Source organism: Passer domesticus, chromosome 1 (assembly GCF_036417665.1).
Source record: "Passer domesticus isolate bPasDom1 chromosome 1, bPasDom1.hap1, whole genome shotgun sequence".
In the NCBI taxonomy this organism is placed as follows: domain Eukaryota; kingdom Metazoa; phylum Chordata; class Aves; order Passeriformes; family Passeridae; genus Passer; species Passer domesticus.
In genome coordinates this window covers 44344756-44363300 of record NC_087474.1, presented here as the reverse complement: position 1 = coordinate 44363300, position 18545 = coordinate 44344756, and the positions used below count along the sequence as shown (strand labels likewise).

The following is an 18545-nucleotide window of genomic DNA, read 5'->3' as shown; positions in this document are numbered from 1 at the left end:
TCATTCATTCATTCATTCTCCTAAACACCAACTTTCCAATTTATCAAGATAAATGAAGGAGCTGAACTACAATTCTGGGGGAAAAATTTAATAGCCTCTTTTAAGTAAATTTTGATTTTGAACCATAGTGCCATGCCACACAGATAATGGCATTCTGTACCATGTTTAAATGAGCTCCAATTAACATAGGCTGTAATTTATCTTCCACTTCTAAAGCTGCAGAGGTAGATGCTAACTACTCCTCTTCTATATCTGCTTACAATAATTTTGCCATGACTGTAGATAAATAATTAAGATAACTTTCCACCTTCTGTCACTGAAATACAGTTTTTGTGACTTTACCAAAAATGGATTGCTTCTAACACTGCTATCAAATTGCTTAGGGAAATTATTCATTCATTGGAGTTAAGTTTTTATTTTTTGGCCTGTTAAGGATTCTTAACTAAGGATGACAGATCATAAAAGACAAGATTCTGAAAGATACAATTTTCTTTAACTGTGGTTTCCAGGAAGACTTCTAAAACAACCAAACACCTTCACACACTACATCATCCTGCTGTAAGTAGTAAAGGTGGTGTTTTCTGAAGCACCACGTTCACAGTAGGAAAACAGCTTACCCATTACCATAGTTTAGGTAACTGGGAAAGAAAAAAAATTATTGTGCAACCAAACCAGCTAAATACTGCGTTAGTAGAAGCAGAAACTGGGCAGATGGTTGGGGTCATGGTTTATGGTGGACTTGGTGGTCTTGGGCTCATGGTTGGACTTGGTTATCTCAATGTTTTTTCCCAGCCTAAATGATGCTATGATTCACAGATATATATAACAGCCACTTATATTATTTATTTGAACTCTGAACAGTGGACAAAGGTCAGGCCTACAAGAACTAAGAACTAGGCCAAGGCATGCAAGGCCATGTATAAGTCTGGCAAGTTCTGTAGAACCTAGACAAGGCCTAAGGTACAGGGTGGGGGGGAAAAAAAACCTGAACCAACCAACTATGGAGAGGAGAAGCAAAATGTTGGGTTAACTATATCAAAATAGCACAGTAATTAGGCTAAGAACGTATTTGAATTGTCAGCTGCACAGGTAAACTAAAGGCAATTAAACATTGTGCTTTACCCGGTGGTGAAACTTCTTTTGTCTTTGTGCACAGGCATATCGTTACCACACAAGATACAATACCTGACTGCACCTGGGCACTTTTACTGGAAAAGTATATTCCTGACTATCCTGACATCAGCTTTGACATCAGCAGAACAATTCTGAATTTTCTGTAGTCAAACGAGGGACAAAGCCTATATAATAATATGTTTTAAAGTTTCATCAGCAATTTGTTTTAATAAAATGGTAAATAAAGTTTTGGGAGAATTCTTAGGATGATTTTAGGGGAATGGAAGGCTATTGTTTGGGTTGTTTAATTTCTAAGACAATATTAATAGTCAAATTAATATAACCAGGCATCCTTGATACATTGAGAAGTGGGTGGCTAACAGACAGCAATCATTTTAGCATCAGGTCAACAGTGGATGTCCAATAGGTGTTCTTTGAGCCAAAGAAAATTCCCCAGTTATGGAGTTGAAGGAAAGTAGGTGTTGGTATAAGATCATCAACATTAGCTTTAAGAATTAAAATCCTTAAACTGCAAAAGGACCGAAAACCCAACAAACCCAGTACTTTTAAAAATAGCCAATAACATGTTAATTCTTGCTCAGAGAAGGAAACATTGCAGAGATGGAAACTGAATTCTGTCTATAGGCATGCTGAAAAATACAGTGCAGAAACATCTGAGATAAAAGTGCAGACTCGCAAAAAGCTGAGAACACTAACCGCAACTGAATTGTGTCACTTTCTGTGTCACTCAGAGCTTATATCTCTCCTTCAATGAACTGAAAATAGCACATTATTAAGACCTCATCTAGCAAAATCTGGCAAAACCTACACATGATGCAGGTAACTACTAATTCAATTTCAAATTAATTGATCATTCTGAAATTTTAATATCCAAATATGAAGGCAAAAATTTCTTTCCTAAGATACATGGAAAAAACCTCAGAAATATGGATATCAGAATATACAGAACATTAGTTTCCATGAACCTTTTCCCCTTATATATAGGTTGCAGTTTTAAAGCTGAGACTTGGACCAGGACAACTTCACCAAGATTAATGGCAGCATCTGAGGGAGTAATGGCTCAGGAAACATGCACCAGCTGTTTCCACAGCCAAATCAACCACTACCCCTGGCTGCTACCTGTGAGGAAGACAAACAAAAAGCAAAGTTTCAAAGGGAGAAGTAGCCCTGCAGTTTCGGCTACTTCTTTGAGATGTTTTTGCTAACTTCATTTAAGCAGTGGGTTGATTCTTCATAATTCAGATACTAATTTACTTTTAAAATTTCCCCTTCAATATATTTAATAAGCACAGTAAACACTACAAAATGTGGATTAGTCAGCTAATACACCCACACCCTGGGTGTGTTATAGCCCTCAGCAACACTGCTGCCCCAGTACATCCAAGATGTATGCACACTGGCTGACTAAAACACACCTTGTTGTGTGTTAATGCTTACATAAGACAGGACTTAGCATATGTAACTGTATATTAATGACACGCCTTGATACATTGTTAAACTGGAAACTATGGCTGCGCTCCATCAGAGGCTTAGGTGTGTGCTGTATTACGCGGAGCAAAGTTAATTAAGAAACCCTGCGTTCCTGCTGGCAGTAGCTGTAGCGATATGCTGGGAACAGGAGACCGCACTCCTCGCTGACCTACATGGAGCCAGAGCCCAGCCAGCCTCCTAAGCACCGAACGCCTCCCAGGCAGAATCTCTATCCTGAAATGCGCTACAATGATATGACTCATTTAGAATAATAACAATGAAACAAATCCCCACCCCCTGCCTCAGACTGTGCGCTCTCCATCGCTGTCAAACAGCCCGAGCCAGAGCTGCAGCTGAAGGGCCTCTCTCTCCTCCGCCCCCCAGCCAACCTCCCCAGTGCCAGCGCTGGCATTTGTGCAATCAGATGGTGAGAAATCAGGGATGCGATCTGGCCAACCCCTCCCATGCTTTTTTCCCTAGGTTAGTTTTACAGTTTACCACTCACGCTCACACTGGCACCAGAGAGGCGGCAGAAACACATGGCTGGGACCTCCCTTTTTGACGCCAGCCCACACACAGGCTGGCTTAAAGCAATCGTGAAACTGTATCATTAACAATGTTGGCAAGAACTTTCCCACAGGCACAGTTGTCCCTACAAAAAGTTGCCTTGCCCCAGTGACTATGTCCTTTTGAATATGGAGTTAAGGCGGCTCTCTGCCGGGGAGCTGAGGAGGAGGCTCCCCCGAGGAGCTCTGCTGGCAAACCTCCTTCCCGCCTGCAGTGCGGCAGGACTGCCTCCAACAAACACACGCCAAGTGATAGCAGCAGTGATCCAGCCGCTGCTATTTTAATATTGATTTTTATTCATTGCCCTATTTCAATTTCTTACACTTTCTCTTTTCAGGACATTAACCAAGCTCTTTCCTTATGATTTTCCCCCTCCCCGCTTTCATGCTGCAAGCTTACTCGCCAAGAAAGTTTTGCCTCCAGCTGCTACAGCTCCATCAACTCTCCTACCAACTCATTTGAAAGAAGAGTAAGGTGTTAACTAGGGTGTTAATGGCTACAGAAACACCTTTTTTTTTTTTTTTCCTCCCATTTCAAGGAAAAAACACAGGGACGCTCAGCATTCCTTGCAAAAGTGTTAGACTGCATAAAAAATTTAACAAACAGAAATTCCTTTACTCGGCACACAGCGTAGATGGTCTGTGGCCCCCAACACCTCCAAACCCCAATTCTATTTATCTTCTTTCACCTTTGATTTGGGACCATCTAATTGTGGGGGGGAAATGCATATATTTTCTTAGTATCTTAGAATGACAGAAGATTTTTTTTTTTACTCTTCAAAATGAATTCCATACCAGAATGCATGTTCACAATGAGAAAACGGTTGTGTTACTGTGTGAAGTTACATGGTTTCACAAGCCAGCTGAGCCAACCCTGCATTCCTCTGCTGCTGAAAGAGGTTTCCCTCCTCTCCTCTTCCCCGCTGAGTCTACCCAGTGCCAGTCCACAGCCATGCTGGCTCTGGCACTTGTCTGATACCTCCCAGTTCAGCTCACTGAACTGATATAAAGCTGTTCACACTTTTGCTGGGTTCATTTTCTGCCAGTTGAGTGAGCTGAGCCAGCTGAAAAAGGGGGCAGCACCAAACACAGGGAAAGCAGTAAGAAATGTGTACCTGGGGGATTCTTCTTTTTGACAGCAGCAAGCTGCAAAAACAGCTCAGGCATCCTGTGAAACCTCACCCTAAGGGCCCAGCTTTACTAAATCACTTTATATAAATTATGACGTTGCTATTACAAAAAGAGATGGGTTCTAGCAGTCACCCAATTCCACATTAAAGCTTGCTAAAGTGGCAGGAAACTACCTGGGGTGGCAGCTGTTCTTTGCCAGGTCAGCAAGTGGAACTGGCACATCTTCTGGTCCAACAGAAGCTGTTGCAAAGCAAAGACAGAACTGCATGGCAGAGGCAGGAAGAGAAGAGCCAGAGAGAAGAGTCAGCCCACTCCCTTTCAGCTGTTGTGATAGCTGAAATCTTGTGAAATCACACTCTGGTTTATGAAAACTCCTAGCATTAAAAAACCTCTTATTTCTCCACTCCTGTTAACAGATAACTGTGAAGCAACTGCTCCCTCAATGTCTTTATATAAACTTGTTGATTTGTGTAGAAGCTAAAACTGTGTTTCTTTTGAAATAAAAATTTTAATTTCATGTCATATTCAGTCTAACAGTCACTGCAAAAATAGATTCAGTGGTTTGAGATACTGCTGTACACCAGACTGTGTGTTACCATTTTTCTAGCCTGATGATTTAATCATGACTGTTCTTCATTCACTGCAATACAAAATTGGCACAGCAAGTTCAAATTAGCCTCAAAAGCAGGTTATATTAAGCAGAGGAGGAAATTCTGGTTGTAACCTGAAAATAATTTTTGGAGATATCAGATGGAAAGGAAACCTTTACTTCCAACTGTGCAGATAGGTCCCCTCAAAGTCATGGCAGCACACCAGTATTCTGCTAGGTATACAGCACCATTTGTCTTTTTAAGCCAGCATCTTTCTAAATGCTGATTTAACTTCCAGTAGCTGCTGTTTCAAAACATTTGTCTCCCTTGGGTGGGACTTCCGGGATTTGGTTGTTTGCTTGTTTTTCAATTGAGCAGGTTATTTGGATCCTTATGCTTTATGTTACAGCTAGACTGAGATAAGAGCGCATTTGTCAGGTGGCTTATGTCACTCAGAGATTTGAGGCAGCTGCTACCTTTGCCAACAAAACCAGGTTTTTCTCTCAGCATATGCTACATCAGTACTTGGGGGGTTTGCACCACAACTCTGCCAACCCAGTTACAGTGGAACATTTGTAAGTGTGGCATGACAAGACCTCAGAGTAGTGATTTTTATACACTGCTCTGACATGAATTATGCTTGTGGGATAGAGGGATATTTTTCAATACTTCTCTTCAAACATACTCATATCTTTGGCTCTTGGTTACTCATAACTACTTTCTGATCTGTTCTGATAAAAACCTATTAGAAAAGACATTACACAGAAACTTCAGATCCAATTTGTAGAAATATCTGCAGTGATAAATAAACAATGGAGTTAAATGAAATCTGATCTGTTACAAATACAAACTTGTAACCTGTTTCTGGTTCTGGCAGATGACTTCTCCTAAAAAAAAGCTGTTGAAATTCTGAGTATTTACATCTGAATGCCACTCCAAACTTAACTTAAACTTGAGCTTTAATAAATCTGGATCATTACCTCCTCATTCCTTTTAACTACTAATAACAAGTAACTTTATGGATTGCTACACCTGACAAATTGTTAAATATTTTAGCTATTTCCCAAGTGAAATGAAACCTACAGATGTTTCTTTAGTCCCCATGTCCTTTCAGAGAAATAAATACATTTCCTTGTACTAGTCTTACTTTTGTTAAATAACCTGATAGCTCATCCTATCTTATCTCCTCAGGATACAAAATAAATCAGTATGGTCTCTAAGTCTACTGTTTCCTACGGAATACAGTTCTCATAGATGGAATTGTTTTGAATAACTAAAATCCTTGGGTCTGAATCAATCCTGGTTTTATAATGCCTCTCTATAGTAAGGTGTAGTAAAATGCAGAAAAGCCTGCAGTACTGTATTTGGACTAGGTTGTTCATAGGCATGCAAGTATTTCCCTTCTGAAGTTACAGTTTTGTCGTCTTGCATAAAAAAACATTGTTCACTGAAGCACTAAGTTATGAAAAAATACTGAAGGGAAAGGAATGAAAACAAATTATTTCTCCAAAGCAGGTAATTACATAGCTAAGTATTATCTATGGAGAGAAAGAAAATCCTAAGTACCAACAGGCCTTGTCAAAGTTACTTCCATGTGCCGGACTTCTTACAAACACTAACCTACAATTTCCTGACATCTTTAATTACATGTTTCTGAGAAGAGTACAGTTTGGCTACAGTGTGTCATACATACAAAATCCTTGCTGACTGAACAAAAGGACGTAGCGATGCTATTATGACAGGCTGGAAAAAATCCTTACAAACTAAGTCCTCTAAAAAAATACCCCAAAGTTAACTTTCTGATCTAACAAAGTACTTGGCACAATCTCAGATTCAAACTTAGTTCCCAGTCTCCATTATTAACTCCACCAGAAAGACCTAAATAATCAGTTAAAAAAAAGACAAGAGCAGGCTAAAATCAGATGCCAGATGCCGGCAAAAGACCCGACTGCAATCCTAGAAGATGGAATATAACCAAACCAAATATTTTGACCAGAATTAAAAAAAAAAAACAAACCAGAATTAAGAACAAATGCTTTGGCAGCTTACTGAAAGAACTATGACTAAATGGAGTTAAAAAACCAAATACTAAAGAAGGAAAATAGTTTTCAAGTTATTATGCAAACCAGACATTTTCTATGCAAATTCAGGCACTGAACTTGTATAATCTGAATTTTAAAACACAGGTCGATGTCTTGATTGTAAATGGTGTTTGTTTCTTCTTTCTGAATGTCATGTTAAATTACTGTGCGCATATGCAGGGTGTGTGGGTGGAAGGGACTGACACAAGGAGGAATTAATTATTGTAATAAAAAAGGTTTTGTTTTTCTAAGAACATGGTTGAGAAGAAGAATATTTCACATTCAATAAAAATGGAACTAACTACTGTTTGTAAACACATCACTGTGCAAATGAAGAAACATTGCTTCTTAAGTCTGACAATATTTGATTCAGCCCATGCATATCCCAGCCAGCTGGTCTCCCTGGCCTCAGTCCCAACCCTCTCACCTCTCCAAGTGGTTATATTCTCCCCATGGGAATAGCAGGGGGCCTCACAAGTCAATATGGGCAATCTTCAGATTGGCCTTCTGAACACATCTCTGCTAATGTAATCCATTATCAGAGTACAACATAGATATATTGACCAAAATGTTTGGCTTCTGTAATTCCCATTTGCTTTATCAACCACAATAGTGCAATGGCTGTTAAAAGCCTTTCATATTTAAAACACTGTTGTAGACCTACTGCATATTTTCAATTTACAAATCCATGATAAAGAAAAATGAGAAGTAGATGGAAAGTCACAACACACTTCTAAACACAGCCAACTCTACTGGCACCTCTATATTTCAGCCAGAGCTTTCTCTCATTATCACAAAGTAGCAGTTGTTCTGTATATCTGAAAACAGGAACACTGAACTTGTGGGCCTCATCAGGCAAGGCAAGTAAGCATGCTCAAAGACCGCTAACTTCAGCAGGATGTAGAAGTTCCCTGCTGCTGGAATTTTTTGACTAATATAGCAGAACCCTTTAGCTTGTACAGGCTGGGGCAGCTCTGCTGTGTCACTAATTGTTTATACAGGTTCAGCCTTAATCTAGTGAACATGAAAAGTAGTTAAATAAATAAGAAAGCCTATTTCATGCAGCATCTGTGCCTTGGAAGATTAAGTGGTTAATTGTAAACAAACCAAACAGAGCTGCACTAGCAAAAAAAAAGATGAACAGGTTTCTCATATTTGTGAAACAACCTCTCAAAATACAAATTAATCTCTAGTTTGCATCTCAATTGTCAGACTAAGATGAAGGTATCTCAGCATGAAATCTATTTGTAAGAGATACAATATTATTGTTCTGTAGTGCACATAATTTGATGGATGCCTTCTCTGAAATAGTTTTTAAGTCTTCATCCCACCAGAATATGCATTAAAATCTCTTCCCTATAACACTCATATCATTCTTCAAAAAGATACCAAAATGGTATAAACATAAGAGAATACGGAGGACTGTGTTAACATTTGCTGATCTTTCCAGGTTCATTGAAATCACATTATTTCAATTTTGCTTGAGATAATAGCACTTTGGATCAGTATGTATGTTTGATCTCAATGATTATTTGTAATTTCCTATTGAAAGTAAACAAAAACTTAGTTCTGCTAAGTTTCATCTTCTTGCATGCCAATTCTTCCAATAATTGAATAGACAACACTTACTGTCCAACAGCATCTGTAAAGATTAGTACTCTATATCCAAAAGTTTAACACCAATTTTATATGCCTTTCCCCCCTGACCCTTATTCTAAATTGCTCTAAATTTCTTTTTAACATAGCATTATTTTCTGTGGTCACATTACAGGACTGGGAATCAGGAATTTTATTTCTGATTCTATCAATAGTCACTTTGGCTAACGCAACCAAAAATGAAAGAGTAAAACACTTTGACACTATCAAAACAATTTACAGAAGCTTCAGTGTGAAATATTAGTTTAAATAATTTTGTTGCTTGAAATTGGTGGCGTCTTTTGAAAAACAAAAGCTCCAAAAGTAGAGATAAAGGAAAAAAAAGCTTGGAAGTGAGATAAACAGAAACCAAATTAGTTTCACTTTTCTGAATGTAAAATTGAGCAAGTTAGAGTAATCAAGAACAAAAATAACCTTTCAGATTAGTATGTTTTCACTAGACAAGACCAACTGCTTCCAGCAAAGAAGAATGGGTCCTTAGATGGGTTAGAAGTCAATGATGGTTTGGGACTTAGTCTGAAATATTACAAATTAAAATCTGAGATCTTGAATAAGACTCCAACTGTCACCCAAAAGTCATACAGGGTGAATCACAGGCAACCACTATTTTCTGTCCTCTCCATACACTAATCATGCTGCCTCATTCTGTGCCAGTGACAACCCAACACTATGGCATTGGGAACCTAAGCATCTGGATTGGAGTATTTTCTTAGGATTGTGGTCAGATTCAGAATTGTACTAGTAGTCTCTGTATTGAAAATAGGAAGCCTAAGGAAAAGCTGCACAACTAAAGGCGAGTTTTCTTGTGCGTGCATGTTGAATGAGCAATGAGATACTGATACACACAATTCAATCCCTCTGTTCTCAAAGATGTGCTGTTCTCACAGCCTGTGTTTGCAGGCAGAGGCTAAAAGTGGCTCACATAATTCTTGTTACAATTGCCTTGACCAAGTCTAGAAAAGTTCATTTTTCTTTCCTCAAGGGGGACACAATGTAGTATTTGCTATAAAGTGCAGTTTCTGCTTAGAGTGAACACAGTAGTACTCTGGCCAACTTAACTCCTCCAGAATTTTATGCAGCAAATACCCAAGTTGCAGCAGTCTGAAAAAAAAGATTTGTCGCAACTGCAGCCCAGTTTGAATGCATCACTTCACCAAAAACATCATGTGGAAGCTGATGGCCCTAGAGAGCTGAGTCCCATTCCCTGCACAATGAAAGGTGGATCGCCCTCTGTTGTTCAAATTAGTCACCTCTTATGCAGGAGCTGGAAGAGGCTTAAGGCTACAATAAATACTTCAGTACCTTATGTTAAAAGGCAAGAAGCAACCTCCTTTACTGATGTACAAAAGGGTGAAACATCTAAATGAACAGACAGGTAGTTTGAAATGGTTACCTCAGTAAAAACCAGATGTTTTATAGAGATGGTTCTCTGGTATTTTTTCAGATGAATGGTTTTCATGGGTAAACCACTGTTTGGTTCATCTTATTAGAAACCCAATGACTTCTCCAGTTTCTACTTGCAGTAATATCCACACATATACAATAATACATTTGGCTTAGAATTCACTAGTTGAAGGCCAAAAATGGTCATACAGAAACAAGTAGCCTTCATTTGACTAATGATAGAAATAGGAGTTTGAAAGTTATTGAAGATCCATCCAATTATTAACACAGATCCATAGAATTGTTAGCACAGATTAATTGCTAAAATGTGCTACCTTCTTGATATAAGAACCATAATGATAATAATGGAACAAAATCAAGCTTTGAAAGTCTCAAGATTGTTTGCACTGCAATCTTTTTTTATGAGGTGCTTAGTATACCATTTATAAAACAAATTTTTGTTTAAAGTTTGACTGAATTCCTTAAAGGACCAGTGTTTAAAATATATATAAAAATGAAGCAAAACTTTCATTTAGGATTAAGACTTTATCTTTTCTGCTAAAACTTTTTCCCTCTAATGATATTTCAATTGGCTTGATCCCCTTCCTGAGTCCTTTTCTTCAATCTACCAATACTGGTTAAACATACATAAAAATGAGGATCAGAAAGGCAGACTTACAAAATTCAAATATGTACACTAAATATTTCCTTCCCAAAAAGTTGTGTTCAGCTTTAGAGGTACATCAAGCCTAAAAACTTTAGAGGAGAAGGTATGTAAAGGAAATGTACTTTGTCTTAAATATTTTTGAAGTACCACAACTGCTATTCTGCCATTCAAAATCAAAAAGAAAATTAATTGTTAAAAACGTAAACTGTGACAAACACATTAACTTATTTTCTTGAAACTTTTCTTACTTGCATGAAAATATTCTGCCTAACAGACACCAGCTTCAGTAAAGAGAAACACTGTTTTATTAATGGCCACCACAAAAGATTAATTTGACTCACATTGTATCCTATCAATATTCACTACTGTTTTCACAAACACTGCAAGAAAATTAACATTGGCTTTGAGTTTTGTTGCCAGTTCCCAAGTTTGAACCAAATCTATTTATCTGCATCTTCAACAAGCCAAAACATCTTACTTTGATATGATTGTTCATCCAGATTGAAAAAAGTAAGAAATCAAAAGGATTAAACCTATGAGACTCCCTCCTCAGTGACACTGCAAACATGCACATAAGTGGAGGATGCATTTCTTGAGAGACATACATGAAACCTCTCATAACACCATCTCATGTTGCTCTCTTATCTGCATTTCTGGGCCATTTGAGTGGAAGCACACCAATCAATACCAGATACATTTATGAGGAGAAGTGGATTTTGAGGAGTTAAAAAAAAAATCCCTGTGATAGAATAAAAACATGAAAGAAAAAATACAAATTCAACGGAGAATTAAAAGATATTAGGTCACATTTTAATTAACACTATTTAAAATTCAGGCTTCCAAGAACTATGTCTAATTCTTCCAGGGTTCAATGACACTATAAAATTAATTTTCTATTTTGAAAACTGCAGGATATGACTGCACTTTTTGAGTATCATACCTATCTCATTTCTGTATGCAGAAGGGATAGTACAAATCCCTGCCAAGAAATTCTGCTATTCAAGGTTAAGCTCAGATGCTCTTTTACAGGGATACTTCTACCTGTCTTCTATCTTGCACCTCCTCTTCCTTCCCTCTTTGCTTTAGATCACAGTCAGTTTTAAATCTATGACTAAACTTTCACAAGTGGTGATTTCTACAATGTTAAAACTATGAGTTTTATAAACCTCAGTTTTCAAACATAAGAACATTAAAAAAAATGTGGATTTTTATTCTGGGACTTCACAGGAGTGTGCAATGATCATTATGAGCTGCTCCACATTTTAAAATTAATAATCAGATTTGAGTTAATGCCGCAATGGTAAAAATACCATCAGAGGACAAACCACTAAAGTGTCATGCAGAAGAGTCTGCCCACATATTCAGCTCAATGGCTTTGAGATAAGAATTAGGAAGTACTGTAAGGAGATTGTTATGTGGTAAGTGGTATAATTCTAGAAAATTATTGACACTTTAATTAGTTAACTACAAGCACCATAATTTTTGCATTAGAATATCAAGATATTCTTCATAAATTATTTTATGTAAGTGAAATAATAATTTATGAGAACATAATCCATTTAAACCAATGACAATGATTTTACATTTAGATAAAAAGAAATAGCAGAAATATGACATTAAAATCAGAAGTGAACCTAGACCACAGTTGTAAGTGCTGCTTGGCACTTAAACTAAATTTAAAAGTTCATACAGGGCAGTAAGACTTCATGGGACTTGGGAAAATTTTCTCCAAACAAAATCACAACAGAAATAACAGAAAGGAAAGATAAATCCCTTTCCTCAGAAACTCCCCACAAAAAATACTAGTAATTGAAGCAGTGCATCCTGAAGAAGCAGGAAACATTCAATTGCAGAACATGCTAGGCTGCCTACTATCATAACTCCAGCAGTATCTGAGTATACTTCCCAGACAAGTAAGCATTTGCTACTTTTCCACCTGAAGCAAAAGTAACAAATGAGGTGGTAGGGATGCAAAGAAACTTTTAAATGATACTATCAAGCTGAAGAGAGGAAATTTGCTTCCCATAAAAGTCAGAAGAAAATACTTAAGCACAGTTTTTTTCTGTTCACATTAATGACATTAATAACTTGAAGTATATGCTTAAAGTCTTAATTTTGTTAGCAACCAAAGTGCTTGTTCATTTATTCATCCTCCTTCTGCTCCAGAAGATTCTGGTCTAAGCCATGGACTATGACTTTGTGTCTATACACACTTCTAAGTATGAGGAATAAAACCCTCTGAACAGAAATAACATTGACAGCTATAAGAGACATGGAGCAAGCATGAAAGATGATCAAGTTGATACCTATCTTCTCAGAAAGTTCATAGAGTAGCTAGACTTGCACATAGTGACAGAAAACAAAATTGTGAAATTAACAGGAGCAATAATTTTTCTGACTGGAGAACAGTCTGAACCATTCAGCCCAAGTTAACAGTGCTGGTATGTCAGCCCCTAGATACACTGAAGATATGACAATCCCATTTTGCTCCCAAAAGCACAAAACTTTTCAGCGTAGAAAGGTTCCTAGAACTTGCTTTTAAAACTTCTTATTGGGACTTGCTACCAGCTCCTCTATACTTGATCACATTTCCTCCCAGCCGGAAAGAAAGAAGTCTTTTGCTTTGCTTTCCTTCAGCATGGTGTGTATCAACAGAGTGCTAATGGCAGACAAAACTTTTGCTTTTTATTTTGTAGACTCTGAAATACCACCCATCCAGTTACAGGAGCTGGAAAAGTGTCTTTTGCTATGACCTCCCACCATGGCTTATCTATGCCAAGGAATATAATGTTGAAATTCCTAATAATGGAACTACGAGTCCCAAAGATCCTAAAATACATAAACTCATACCAACTCTTATGCAGCAGAAATCACTTTGTATAATGACAGAATTAGGGAAAAAAAAGTCTGCTTTTTTTCTGACAGGTTTCAAGTTGTTTATTTGCAGATGCACTGAAGTTGTCCAAATAAAGCAGCAAAATAATCTACATAAATCACCCTAGGTGCTATGCATAAACAACACTTACTGCAAGGAATCAATTAAAAAAAACCAAACCCAAACAAAGACAAAACAATAAAGAGATGAAACAAGAAAGTACTTTTTTCCTGTTGGTATATAATCTTACTTCCAGATCTAATTCTTTAACAAAGATTATATCAGATATATTTTTGCTTTGTATATTGTGGAATCAAACTGGTTTAGACATCTCTAGTAATGAACATGTTGCTATTACTATAAAGTCATATAAAAGTAGGTGAGCAGCTGTAGCCTAATAAACACACAGCTGAACAAAGGAAACTGCTGACAAGCTGCAATCTTGTTTTAATGTAAATTCTCATGTGTTCACATCATATTTTAATTGTACACAACAATAAATAAGTTTCTGTCACTAGCAGTTTCTCATAAATGGGCTAATGCTAATTATCCCTCTATTTTCAACCACATTAGTTTTAGTGAAAAGATTAATGTCAGGAAAATAACACAAAAATAATGAGCTTTGCAAGCCATTTGAGTGGCAGTAAATATTATACTTTTCTTGATTTGATTTTTTCTATTTTTATATGAAAGCTGTGACAACTCTCTCATAAAGCACCTCAATATTTCAAACATTATATCTAGCAATATATTAATTATGGAAGAAACCCATAACCCATTTCCCTGGATTTTTCTTCAGGTTTGTTGCAGTGGTGAACTGAAAACAAACATGTGCAGCTCCAGCACCATTGCTGAATTTAAGGGCTGGTCTTTCTTACATCTGGACATATATAATTAAGTATGAACAAGTTTCCCTTCTCTCCTGGCCTTTTTTTCTGCACTTAGTATTAAGAAATTTTTGGTTTGGTCTGAAATAACTGCACTAGTCTGACAAATTATTTTAGTTCTGACTAATGGTAAGATACAGCATCAAAAAGGGATAGTTGTCCAGGGAACAATTAAAAATAAAGAGCACTTTGAGCCAACCAAGTGATGCAAACTTCTGTTTTTTATCAGATTAGTTAACATGTCTTAAGTTTCAGGTCTCCTAGTTACATGTCTTATGTTTCCAGATAAAACCAAGACCACAGCTTGAGCCACAAATGTGATGCTTGAATTCTGCCCTGGTCCCTTGACCAGACACACAGACTTTCTGTACTGCAAGTGTGGTCTCAGGTCTGGCTGGAGCTCAGCCCCTCCTGCACGGAGGAACCTGGATGCTGGAGCACATGGCACAGGTGAGCGCACCTGCACTGGCAGCCTTGCAGAGCAGTTGGGCTCAGGGAAGGCTGCGAGGTGCAGAGGCATCCACACCTACAGCTGCTTTATTAGTGCAGGACCAACAGTTGTCCTATAATGTACATTGGTTGGTTTTCTGTTTGAAAGAGAAACACTCCTTTTGCTTTCCTTAAAGCAAATCGATGGGCTATAGCATTTGTGTCCCACGTGACATTAGCACGATACCACTAAATATTGTATTATTGAGTCTTTGGGATCAGGGTTCAAGCAACTTGCTATTCTCACTATTAATGTGATTGTGGCTAGAAAACATCCCTAGAACACCTCATCCAGTGACGATACTATAATTCATGGTGGTTTTGATGCCCCTTCTCATTTCTTACAGTGTTTCTGAATACACACTGCTTCAGTGAAGTACATTCCCCGCTTTGGACATCATAACATAAAAGTCCAGCTCTGATCCATTTTCTTTGCAGCGGAGTGGGAGATACATCCCCATTCATCAGAGGGGGAAAAAAAAGCTACATGAGAAGTACCACAACCTCCAACCTCTTTTCTTCCTTTCTTTTAGAACAGAAAGGCTGCAAGCTAAACCCCAGTAGGTTGGGTGGGGAGCTGGATCAAAGCAGCAGGGGATGGGCTATACAGAGCAGGACATGAGATTCTTACGACACTAAAATCAATATATGCAGTACACTCAAAATCTAATGTATTCCATATTGTTTGGGAATTACATTCAGAACTGCAGTGCTGCCAAGATATTAAGAGAGTGTTCATCACTCCTTTATATTTCTCACCTCTACCCATTGCAAGACATCATTATTTTTCTTTCTCACTTACAGGTGTTAAGCACTAGACAGTGCTGCTCCTTTCACATTCCAATCCACCTCCTGCCACTGTTCTCAGCACCTGGCTTTACTCCCAGATGTTCCAGGGTCACTAAATCACTGTCAGAGTGATTACATTTGTATTCCACCATCTCATCCAAGTACCATAATTTTTTAAGTTCTTGAAGTACTCTACAAGTATTAGGCAAAAGTTGAATAAAACAATCTTGGCAGATTGATGTTCGGATACTTTCATTTTCTAGTAGGGATAGACAAATCTGGTTCACCTAATTTCAAAGCCATCTGAACTTACTGGGACAAAAGCTTGATTACATTGTTACTGGGTTCATCTGCCATTTAAAACAATTTGTTAAAAGGGAGATGAGGAAAAAGATAAAAGCTTCACAACCCAAAAGCTGACTGACTCTAGTTTTGTTTTTCCCAAGACTATCAGGCTTCCCACATAACTTAGTCTCATATCACAGCATCCTACTTCATTATATTTTGTCTTCTTGAAATGTACAACTGAAGGAACTTCAATATAATTAAAACTGTTAAACAAAATGCTTCATATCCCATAGTATTTCTGGTTCCTCATGAGTTCTTTGGTCTCTTCTTTCAATCCTAAGAGAAAATAAAGGACTAGGACTTAGAATACCTAATGATTTTGGCAGCCAAATCAGAGAAACTTTTGTAGGTCTGACATTCATAAGTAAGTAATAAGTACTTCCAGGAAATTAAATTTCCTTAGGAATCTCTGTTAATAAATTTGGAAAATTAAACTATTTTAAATCCTTGCAATTTTAAAACTTTTAGCCATTATGTAGATGGAAATATAAAAAACAGGATAAATTATAATTTAATGAGAAAATTTAAAAGGATTACAGAAAGGTATCTAAGCCTAATAGGTGCACACACACAAGCCCATAACAGTATGCTAATGCAATTATGTGCTCTTGAGATCCTAAATAGCTATGCAAAACTGAAGTATGAAGCTGCAAGAGGGAAAATGAGATTTTGCTGAAATCTGCAAAATTGGTGGTCAAAATATAAGACAAGAGAAGGCATTTTAATAATTTTGGTCCTCCAATCTCCAACATCCATTGCTTTCAGCTTCATTTAAAAAAAAAAAAAAGTTTCAAGAAAAAAACCCAGGAGCATCTGGAGCCGAGGAATGGAGTGAAAAATCAAAACCATATAACTAGAGATGGAAATGTAGAATAAGACATGTCAAGAAAAAATCCTATAAAATATAATGGTGATATAGAGACTAGAAGATTCTAAAATCAATTATGATTAAATAACATTACTTCCAAAATGTAATATATATTTCATCTTGGAACTACAATTACATTAATAAATTGTATGAGCATCTCTCTGATGCCATCAGAGCTCCTCAGTGGAGCAACAGTCCACTCCAGCAATTCTGAGGGCAGATTATTTAGGTCTTTCAATGACACCTGTAATTTCTTTTTCAGCAATAAGAATTTTCCTCACCAAAGGAAAAGAAATATTGCTACATCAGCAGAGTCAAGGTCTCACATAACTGACTGATATGTGTTGCACAAACTACTCCTAGCTATGTTAGAGTTATGGACTTTGAAAATAAATATTGTGTGCCATTTCGTGAATACGCCCCCATTTATATAGCAAATACTTAAACGTACTAATGGCTTAAAATTACAAGAGTCCTGATCTTTATAAACCACAATTCCTTTTATGCTTTATGCACACCTGCTGTTTTATCACATATGCTAAAAATTACCTTTTATAGTATATAAGTACTTGTAGTACCTTGCAGAAAAGTAGCAGTATGAGGCTGTGTTAATATACTCATTTCCATGGGAATTATTTGATTGTAAAAGATTATTATTACATTGATTTTAATTCTAACCTGCTTTGTGCAGACTGTTGCTCTAATGAAAATAAGAGACACACAGCTACTCAACAAGGACTCAAAATTTTACAGCTGACAAAATGCCGCTTTTACTAGTAAGCTCTGCAGAGCTTTTCTGCTCTAGCACTCAGGACAAGCAGCACTGTGCCCAAACTCCCTTGGGAAATTCTGCCTTTCTATCTCCCCAAGCCCACTGCAGGGAAACCTCTGCCCAGAGCACACATCGAGAGCCCTGTGCTGGCACTTCCCTGGAAGCACTAGCTCCTTGCATGAAAAGCCCTAAAAGAAGCACTCAGAGTGAGCAAAGGGTATTCTACCTTGACTCTTTTTACTATTTTTAAATGGGACAATAGTAAATTTCAGTTACAAATAATGGTTTTTTTTGTTTAAATTATTAGTCTGGTAGATTCCACTGTTCAGTATACCCCCCCCACGTTACATATATATGCATCATGTCCAGTATACATGGCAGATTTTTATATGTGCATTTTGTTTAGCACAAGCAGGGCAGGTTTTGCTTTAAATTATCTTTTTCTGAAGTGATTCTAACATGCAGTAACTATATACATTACAGTTTCCAAGGATTTACAGCACAAAAATCAGATTTTCATCCATGAGGTAAAATATGCACTACGGAACGTACCATTTTGACTTCTCAAAGTATACGGGGGTTATGCTCCACAGCAGTTCTCTTGCAATTAAGTACACCAATACAATTCACTAAAAATTATTTTAGATCATTGGAACTATTGGACGATATTAAATTACATGCACCTGTTGACTCATTACTAATGAACATTCCATTTTTCTGGAAGAAGTACTCTTTTATTGAATTAAAGAATTTAGGCAATCATAAGCTTTTGACAAGACTGGGAATTGTGTGTCAACTTCAACACTCTCAAAATGCCCCCTGAGTGGTCTAAAAAAGCA

The 18545-nt window shown here is 37.3% G+C and overlaps 1 protein-coding gene across 17 annotated transcripts in view; it reads right to left on the bottom strand.

Annotated features, from left to right (window-relative positions):
- The window catches only part of ULK4 (unc-51 like kinase 4), a 212714-nt gene that overhangs the window by 27981 nt on the left and 166188 nt on the right, over positions 1–18545 (bottom strand). Inside the window, exon 36 of one of the 17 annotated variants that reach the window (XM_064417118.1) lies at positions 15875–16342. The exons of the other annotated variants lie outside the window; for them this stretch is intronic. Coding sequence (XP_064273188.1) covers positions 16337–16342 — 6 coding nt within the window. The 3' untranslated portion in view covers positions 15875–16336. Of the gene's footprint in view, positions 1–15874; positions 16343–18545 lie in introns of those variants that run through there. 17 annotated transcript variants of the gene reach the window in all.